A 9,487-nucleotide genomic window follows, 5' to 3' on the forward strand; every position below is an offset into this window, starting at 1 on the left:
GTTTCATTTATAGGTGTAAATCCCCTGTCCTAGAATGAGCTGTAGCTTTGTAGTTGGTGATTAACATTATTTTCTTTCTCGAGACATTTACAGCTCTTTCATAGCCTACCTCAACTCACGGATGGTCATGAGTCATATTAAAAGCACTTCGTGGCTTTCAGAGTATACACCTATTGTTATTTAGCCTCTAACACCACGTGAAAAGGTTTTAGAAAGTAGGCCTAATCTGTTGCAGTGATTATCCTGTTAAGTATTTCGGACTACACTAGCTTTTAGCTGCAGCAACAATATTTCGATCTGCACTCAATTAGTATCAACCTTTGCTGTCAGACGCAAGCGTGAATTCTGACGTGCTCTTCTCGCCGTTTTCCAATCAGCTTGCCTACTGGGATCCACCCCGGCGGGCAGTCTTGCAGATGCGCTGTTAGAGGAACGTCAGGATTTGCAATGACCAATATTTCAGGATAATCAGCCAATTAACAAAGAGAAATCAATAGGTAACGTAATTTATATAACGTAATGTAAAGATGGCGAGAGTGCTCCACAACTTGCTGTTGTTTACAATCAGACTTACGCTAAGGATCAGAGTTTTCGGGTATTGGTCATTGATATACGGTTATTGTGCTCTCTGCACTACCGTAGCGTTGCTGAAACTTTGGTGGAACATAATTATAAGGCCGTCAACAACCTTTCAGTGGGGAATTCGCGAAACTCCCCCTGCTTGCCTGAATGACACGTCCTTGGGAACCCACTGTTATGTTAGAATAAAGGTAAGGCATACTTCACATGGCACATTAAGGTTGCCTACAGTCTATTTAGGAGTAGCATATTCTATTGTGTAAGCTAGCCCATGCCTTAAAGAGGCACAAATACCTTGCATGACTGTATCGTAGATTATAGAGACGTCAAAACAGGCCTGTATTTGTCAATCGTGAGGCATCTAGCAATTTTAGACATTTTCGATTAAGCATTATGCGGACATCCCCTACACTCTGGTCCGCATTCTCGGGTGGTGCTGAAAAAACAGCGCCGCCGTTCACTGTAGCAAATATTCTGATCCATGCAGGGGGAAATATCGCAGGCGCTGTGTGTTTACTGCGTGTCTAGATGATACGTAAAACCTATGTCAACTAACTTTATGCTGTGTCAGACAAGAAGTGATCTGTATTTCTGAGAAAATAAATATAATTAAGTACCTACTTTTTGGGCTTTATAATTATCACATGTCCCAATAACTTCAGATGTCAGTGACAGAGAATGTTAGAATACTTTGGATGGCATCATAGTCATTGCCTTGTGTTTTGTTTCTCGTGCCATAAATCAGACCAGCCGTATTGTTATCCCAGAAGATAACGCATCAGCCTGCCTGATTAGGACTAAGTGTTGATGTCTCAGACAGAATGGCCCTGATTACTGTTGACTTAGTCTTGTGCCCTCCTTCCAGGAGTCTGGTCTGAGATTTCACTATGTCGCTGCTGGGGAGAGAGGAAAACCGCTCATGCTGTTTCTACACGGCTTCCCAGAGTTCTGGTAAGACATGTCACATGTTTGCTCCAAACCCAAGGGAAGCCGAACATGTTTCTATATGATAAAACTGCATTCGAAATACACAGCCCCTTGCTAATGTCATGTCGTACGTGTTTAGACTATGGGATAGATTTCAGACTGCACTACAGCTCCTTAAAACCACAGATAACGTTACCGTTTGGCTCATGTATCATCGACGGGGATGGCCGGAGGCCTCGTTAGAGTTAGAGGCTGCTGGAATGAGGGCCACAGAGGTTGTCAGGTGCTGTAAGACGGCCCATATCTCAAGCGAAGCTAACAGTGCCTTGGACAGGACAAGACCAAGCTTAATTAATGTGGCGTAGGACCCAGTCCCCTCCATCGCCCTCGCTGTGCTCTCTGATCTACGAGACGGGGTTGAGGCTAAGTGACTCAGTGATGTTGAAAAGTGCTCGACCTCTCCTCTCGTTTCTCGGGTGGCGAGGGGACGTATGGCTGCTGGGGAAGGCTGGTTTTATTTGAAATCTCATCTATATTCCAAGATATTGGGTTTCAGTGCTGTGCTCTTATCCTGACTCATCTAAATCACAGCCAGCATTCCGCGTCGGGCTCCACAGCAGACAAGATCTTCAATTAGGAAGCGATCTCAGGCCACATGATGAGGGAGGTGATTAGAATCCCAAACTTATCATGTAACGTAAAGGTGACCTTCGGTCAGACTGAAGGAAAACTGAGTGCCAATGCTACAATGCTTCATTGACAAGGAGCAGATAAAAGGTCTAGAGTTCATTTCAAGTATGGTATTTGTGTTTGGAATCTGTTGCTGTCAACTCTCAATATGAAGTCCAAAGAGCTGTCACCATCAGTGAAGCAAGCCATCGTTAGGCTGAAAAATCAAAACAAACCTATCAGAGAGATAGCAAAAACATTAGGTGTGGCCAAATCAACTGTTTGGTTCATTCTTAAAAAGAAAGAACGCACTGGTGAGCTCAGCAACACCAAAAGACCCGGAAGACCACGGAAAACAACTGTGGTGGATGACAGAAGAATTCTTTCCCTGGTGAAGAAAAACCCCTTCACAACAGTTGGCCAGATCAAGAACACTCTCCAGGAGGTAGGCGTATCTGTGTCAAAGTCAAAAATTAAGAGAAGACTTCACCAGAGTAAATACAGAGGGTTCACCACAAGATGTAAACCATTGGTGAGTCTCAAAAACAGGAAGACCAGATTAGAGTTTGCCAAAAAACATCTAAAAGAGCCTGTACAGTTCTGGAACAACATCCTATGGACAGATGAGACCAAGATCAACTTGTACCAGAATGATGGGAGGAGAAGAGTATGGAGAAGGGAAGGAACTGCTCATGATCCAAAGCATACCACCTCATCAGTGAAGCATGGTGGAGGTAGTGTTATGGCGTGGGCATGTATGGCTGCCAATGGAACTGGTTCCCTTGTATTTATCGATGATGTGACTGCTGACAAAAGCAGTAGGATGAATTCTGAAGTGTTTCTGGCAATATTATCTGCTCAGATTCAGCCAAATGCTTCAGAACTCATAGGACGGCGCTTCACAGTGCAGATGGACAATGACCCGAAGCATACTGCGAAAGCAACCAAAGAGTTTTTTAAGGCAAAGAAGTGGAATGTTCTGCAATGGCCAAGTCAATCACCTGACCTAAATCCAATTGAGCATGCATTTCACTTGCTAAAGACAAAACTGAAGGGAAAATGCCCCAAGAACAAGCAGGAACTGAAGACAGTTGCAGTAGAGGCCTGGCAGAGCATCACCAGGGACGAAACCCAGCGTCTGGTTCCAGACTTCAGGCTGTCATTGACTGCAAAGGATTTGCAACCAAGTATTAAAAGTGACAATTAGATTTATGATTATGTTAGTTTGTCCAATTATTTTTGGTCCCTTAAAAAGGGGGGGGGGGCACATATAAAATGTGTTGTAAATCCTACACCGTTCATCTGATTTGAAATTAAAGCTGAAAGTCTGCACTTAAAGCACATCTTGATTGTTTCATTTCAAATCCATTGTGGTGGTATACAGAGCCAAAATGATGAAAATTGTGTCAATGTCCAAATATTTATGGACCTAACTGTATATAGTATACAGTGCTACACTGTATGATGGAGACAGGAAGATGCAAAAGTATGCAAAGTATGTAAAGTTGTTCATTCATTTACAGTAAATGCGTACACTATAATGTTGGACGGTGTTGGAAAGGACACTTCATGCATGATTGCACACTGACCGTCTCTGCTGTCTGTCTGTCTGTTTGTTTGTTTGTCTGTGTGTCTGTCTGTTTCCCCCAGGTTCTCTTGGCGCCACCAGTTGCGTGAATTTAAAAGTGAGTTCCGCGTGGTGGCTATCGACATGCGGGGCTACGGAGAGTCTGACTTGCCCCTATCTACTGAAAGCTACCGATTTGATTACCTGGTCACAGACGTCAAGGACATTGTAGAATACCTTGGTAAGAGAACAGTGGAGGGAAGAGGTATTTCATCCGTCTGAACCAATGTACCCCAGGGCAAAGTACCAATTGAGATGGCCCCTAAAATGACTTTCATGGCAGGGTGATTAGGCGGCCTGGTGTCTTGAGTCAAAGAGTCAACTTGTTTTGTCGATTTGTACTCTGGACAGCCTGTCGGGCTGCAGTGTGGCATGACAAGCTTCCTGTGAGTCATACTGAGTAAACGTCGGCTGTTGTGCAGAAACAAAGCCCCCCAGCCTGCTGCCACCCCCCCCCCCTATCTCTCTCTCTCTCTCTCTTACACACTCTCTATCTCTCTCTCTCTCTTATACACTCTCTATCTCTCTCTCTCTCTTACACTCTCTCTCTCTCTCTCTCTCTCTTATACACTCTCTCTCTCTCTCTCTCTCTCTTATACACTCTCTCTCTCTCTTACACACTCTCTCTCTCTCTCTCTCTCTTATACACTCTCTATCTCTCTCTCTCTCTTATACACTCTCTATCTCTCTCTTATACACTCTCTATCTCTCTCTCTCTCTTACACACACTCTCTCTCTCTCTCTCTCTTATACACTCTCTCTCTCTCTCTTATACACTCTCTATCTCTCTCTCTCTTACACACTCTCTCTCTCTCTCTCTCTCTCTCTCTTATACACTCTCTCTCTCTCTTACACACTCTCTCTCTTACACTCTCTCTCTCTCTCTTATACACTCTCTCTCTCTCTCTCTCTCTCTCTCTCTCTTATACACTCTCTCTCTCTCTTACACACTCTCTCTCTTACACTCTCTCTCTCTCTCTTATACACTCTCTCTCTCTCTCTCTTACACTCTCTCTCTCTCTTATACACTCTCTCTCTTACACTCTCTCTCTCTCTCTCTTATACACTCTCTCTCTCTTACACACTCTCTCTCTTACACTCTCTCTCTCTCTCTTATACACTCTCTCTCTCTCTCTCTCTCTTACACTCTCTCTCTCTCTCTTATACACTCTCTCTCTTACACTCTCTCTCTCTCTTATACACTCTCTCTCTCTCTTACACACTCTTTCTGTCTCTCTCTCTCTCTCTGTTACACACTCTCTCTCTCTCTCTCTATCCCACACACACACTCAGGAAGCTTCCATTTAGACCTGGGGCTTACTTAGTATACCAGTGTCCTTCACCTTTCATCATTGCTGTTACTTTTGTACCAGACTGTTTTCCATTTCAAAATAAAAGTTTTTAAGGAGAAGAAAACATATCTATAAATCATTTTGGCCATGTCAGTGTCTGGCTAGAATCAGACACAACATTGGCCACATCATCGTGATGTAAAAATCCCTACTTTTACTTTGTAAAAATTCCCTACTTGGAGGCTCCCCGGTGGTTCCCCAGTTAAGTGCCCGTATCATGTAGACTAAGGCCTTACCCACAGGGGATCAGTTTCTTTGTATATCATCCCCTATATCTCTCTATCTCTCTTTGTCTCCCTCTCTCTTTGTCTCTCTCTCTCTTTGTCTCCCTCTCTCTTTGTCTCTCTCTCTCTTTGTCTCTCTCTCTTCTACGTGTCCTGTCACTCTTCAGAAATTCCTAATGATGATTCATCTCAATGGGAGGGAGAGTACATCTCAGTGGTTAGAACATTTAACAGCATGTCAAGAGGTTGCAGGTTCAAATCCCCCTGTAGTGAATGTTGCTTTGATCAGTGTCTGCAAAATTAATACATTACTATTATAAATGGTAAGCAGATTACTGTGTGGAGAGCTAATGTGATCAGAATGCCCCAGACATAAGCAATGACCTTGATTTCCATTTAAGCTTCTATTGTGACTGACACATATGATTGATATTGTTTTCTTCAGAGGAACAGTAGCAACCATAGCATTACCAGTCATTGATATCTGTGTTAACAGACTAGTTCAAACGGCTGTCGTTAAGCTATATGAACGAACATTGAACACTGAGCATCTTTCACTTCACTGCTTAGATTTGCCCTGTCAATTCCCCAGTCACAACTGTGCCTCTGTTTCTCCTAAGGTTACAACAGATGCTTCCTCGTTGGCCATGATTGGGGCGGGACCATTGCCTGGCTTTTTGCCATCCATTACCCAGAGATGGTGACAAAGCTAATCGTCCTGAACTGCCCTCACCCGTCTGTGTTCAGTGGTAGGTCCTCCTCACAAGCCAGGGGCTTCTGAGCATCGTGTGATGAGAGGCAGAATCAACACAGCGATGGCTGAGGCAACCACGGCTAAATATCACACGAAACCAACTCCCTCTCCTCGTGATAATTAGAGAAGATCTGCTGTAGCTCTTGGGTTATAATCATGATTACCATCATTCATTAGCGGGTTTATTACCCCTGCCTCGTTGCCTCGTGTTTGCGGCATCCGTCTGTTAAGTCCTCTTCTTCCTTAAGGGGGACTTGGGGTAGGTAATTGCAGTGATGCTCTAATGTGAAGCTGGAGCAGCTGGCTTGATTGGCAGCTAGGCAAAATATGGAGGCAGAGGTAGTGAAGAGAGGTCAGCCTCGCAAAACACTTCCATTGAAGCCCCCCGCATCTGGCAACAGCACCTTTGGTTATTTGTATTCTGTTGACACTTACTGTAGGGCGTCCTCTTGTCTTCTTTTGTCCTCTCTCCTCCCCTTCTCTCCTCCCCTTCTCTCCTCCCCTTCTCTCCTCCCCTTCTCCCCTCCCCTTCTCTCCTCCCCTTCTCTCCTCCCCTTCTCCCCTCCCCTTCTCCCCTCCCCTTCTCTCCTCCCCTTCTCTCCTCCTCTTTCTCCTCCCCTTCTCTCCTCCCCTTCTCTCCTCCCCTTCTCTCCTCCCCTTCTCCCCTCCCCCTCTCTCCTCCCCTTCTCTCCTCCCCTTCTCCCCTCCCCCCTCTCCTCCCCTTCTCTCCTCCTCTTTCTCCTCCCCTTCTCTCCTCCCCTTCTCTCCTCCCCTTCTCCCCTCCCCCTCTCTCCTCCCCTTCTCCCCTTCTCCCCTCCCCCCCTCTCCTCCCCTTCTCTCCTCCTCTTTCTCCTCTATCCATTTATCTAGATTATGCCCTGCGCCATCCTAGCCAGATGCTCAAGTCCAGTTATTTCTTCCTGTTCCAGCTCCCTCGCTTCCCAGAGCTCATGCTCTCCATCAATGATTTCAAGGTGAAGCGTATGTGTGCGTGTGCACGTGCGTCTGTCTGTGCACACGATTGCTTTGAAGGCTTTCAAGGTCATCTGTGCATGTTGGAAGTGCGTGTGCATTGGCATGAATGAAAATACTTTTGTCATCTGCATTGTGAATTCCCAAGGAATTGTAATTGGCTAAAAGAAAAATGGGTGACAAGTTATCCAGGATGTAATTAGGTGAAAGACACACAGGGAATATAATGTGCTGATGAACTGATCCCTGGTTTTCATACTTACTCCATTTTACTGTCTCATTGACATTACATTCACTAAAATGAATGGAGATATGCTCTATGACATTCAAATAAGGTCATTTCACCGTTAATAACACCCCCTTTTACTGCTGCACCTAATACGTTATCACCATAGATATATGTGTTTATATATATCTATGGTTATCACTATAACATGCGTGACCTTGCGTGTGAGTGGCTGGATCAGATCCCACCCTGACCATATCCGGACGCCACCACTCACCGCCTGTGCTCGCGGTGTCCCCACTGCAGGCTCTGAAGGACTTGTTCACAAGCCGCAGCACAGGGATTGGCCGGAAGGGCCGGTGGCTGACAGGAGAAGACTTAGAGGCCTATCTGTACGTTCTGTCTCAGCCTGGTGCTCTCACCGGGGCGCTCAACTACTTCAGGAATGTCTTCAGGTGAGGAAGAGCCGGCGAACTAAGCCTGAGTTGTCCTCCCCCTTGTGAAAGTATTAATCCTTAGCGCCCCCTTGTGTTTTAAAGATACTCTTATTAGTGGTTAGATAAATCACTGGTTTACTTATTGAGAAAGATGTGGATCCGTTTGCTTGATTGGCGCTGTGCTGTTGATTTGAATGACCCTGTTCAACTTCAGAACTGCAAATCTGAATTACAATCCAACATGAGGCACTTCTCTTCATGTCACTGTGTTGTATCACTTCCTCTCCTTCTGTTTCCTACATAGACAGACTGACAGGCAGAAGTTAGGCAGATCCACATGCACGCACGCACGCACGCACGCTCACACACACACATACACACATTGAGTTCAGAGTGCATGTGTTTCTGACTCAGCATGCATGACTGAGCTCACCATCTGCTCTCTCCTTAAGCAGGCACTGTCTCTCAGAAAAAACACTAATTTTTCTGCTTTCAGTTACGTAAGATGATTGCCACTGACCCATTCCCAATTAGCATCTCTTCAAGCTTCCACAACGGGAGACAAAAAAACAGTATATAAAATCCCAGTCAAAAGGTAGCTCATTATTAGGCTTGGACAGTATAATTTGACCCATTTAATGTGTGGGGGCTCTCTCCACAGTTCCCTCCCACTCAGCCAAAATGATGTCAAGGCTCCGGTTCTGCTGCTGTGGGGAGAGAGGGATGCCTTCCTGGAGCAGGAAATGGCCGAGGCGTGCCGTCTGTACATCAAAAATCACTTTCGACTCAACATAATTTCGGGGGCGAGTCACTGGCTGCAGCAGGACCAGCCTGATATCGTCAACACCCTCATATGGACCTTCCTCAAGGAAGGCGAGGGACGCAAAAACTACAGGAACTGAATCTATAACGAGGCCTCTTCCCCCCCCCCGTCCCCCCCGCCGCACACCCTCACTCGCCACCCCTGGAAGCCTGGAATATGCCTGTGAAAACTAACCAACGTAGAGATAATGCAATCATTCTTTTAAAATCCTACACATTTCAACTATTTTTTAAGATGTCAAAATCGAGCGAAAGAACAAAAGCACACTATAAGGGAGAAGACACAGTAGTTTGACAGTTACTCAAGACCTTTTTGCACATGACATCGGCCTTAAAGTTTGTTGGTTGCAACATTACAAATGTGTGGCAGAACCTCCTTGTGAGTTGTATTGTGTGGTGCCTTTTAACTTAGAGTTGTGATGTTTTGCGGCGTAAAATGTGCCAGTTCCTCTGAGATTGAGCTGTGGCGTTGTCTGCTGTATGTGTCACCAGATTTCTCCACTGTCTACTTTGGACACGGTCCTTTGGGAACCCTTTCCCTCTCCCTCTATCAGGTAGTGTTGTTGTCTTAAAGAAAATGTTGTTCTTTTGTATTTTTTTGACTAAATTTGCTCAGATATTTGAGAATGTTGTTATCTTGATCTTCCTGTATAGAAAAAAAACTGTGATGGTTGAATATTGTACTTGTACTTTTTTGTATCTCTTCCTACACACTGCATTTTGAAATCCACTGAGCCAGGTCTGCACCATTTTGATTTTGTAAACAAATAAAATATAGTGTGATGCTTTGGAGTTATTCTATTCTTGCATCTTGACTTACATCTTGCAATAAAGTTATGCTGGATAGGCTAAACTACACCTTCAGAGATAATGTGAACCAAACCATTTAGCTTAAGAA

General features: G+C 44.9%; 1 protein-coding gene across 1 annotated transcript; it reads left to right on the plus strand.

The window, feature by feature from the left end:
- Positions 1-294: 294 nt before the first annotated feature.
- On the plus strand, positions 295-9,381 carry ephx4 (epoxide hydrolase 4). The gene is made up of 7 exons (XM_062452516.1): positions 295-770; positions 1,445-1,530; positions 3,826-3,983; positions 5,999-6,127; positions 7,003-7,106; positions 7,637-7,785; positions 8,429-9,381. The coding sequence occupies exons 1-7, from the start codon at positions 528-530 to the stop codon at positions 8,667-8,669; spliced, it is 1,110 nt and encodes a 369-aa protein (XP_062308500.1). The 5' UTR covers positions 295-527; the 3' UTR covers positions 8,670-9,381.
- The last annotated feature ends 106 nt before the right edge of the window (positions 9,382-9,487 follow it).

The sequence above is a fragment of the Osmerus eperlanus genome, chromosome 26 (assembly GCF_963692335.1).
Source record: "Osmerus eperlanus chromosome 26, fOsmEpe2.1, whole genome shotgun sequence".
NCBI lineage: Eukaryota > Metazoa > Chordata > Actinopteri > Osmeriformes > Osmeridae > Osmerus > Osmerus eperlanus.

Excerpts from the sequence above, each read along its gene's own strand:
- ephx4 (XM_062452516.1), top strand. The coding sequence starts at position 528 with ATGGCGAGAGTGCTCCACAACTTGCTGTTGTTTACAATCAGACTTACG. Across the intron at positions 1,531-3,825 it reads CACGGCTTCCCAGAGTTCTG|GTTCTCTTGGCGCCACCAGT; the intron begins GTAAGACATGTC and ends TGTTTCCCCCAG. Across the intron at positions 7,107-7,636 it reads TCTCCATCAATGATTTCAAG|GCTCTGAAGGACTTGTTCAC; the intron begins GTGAAGCGTATG and ends TCCCCACTGCAG.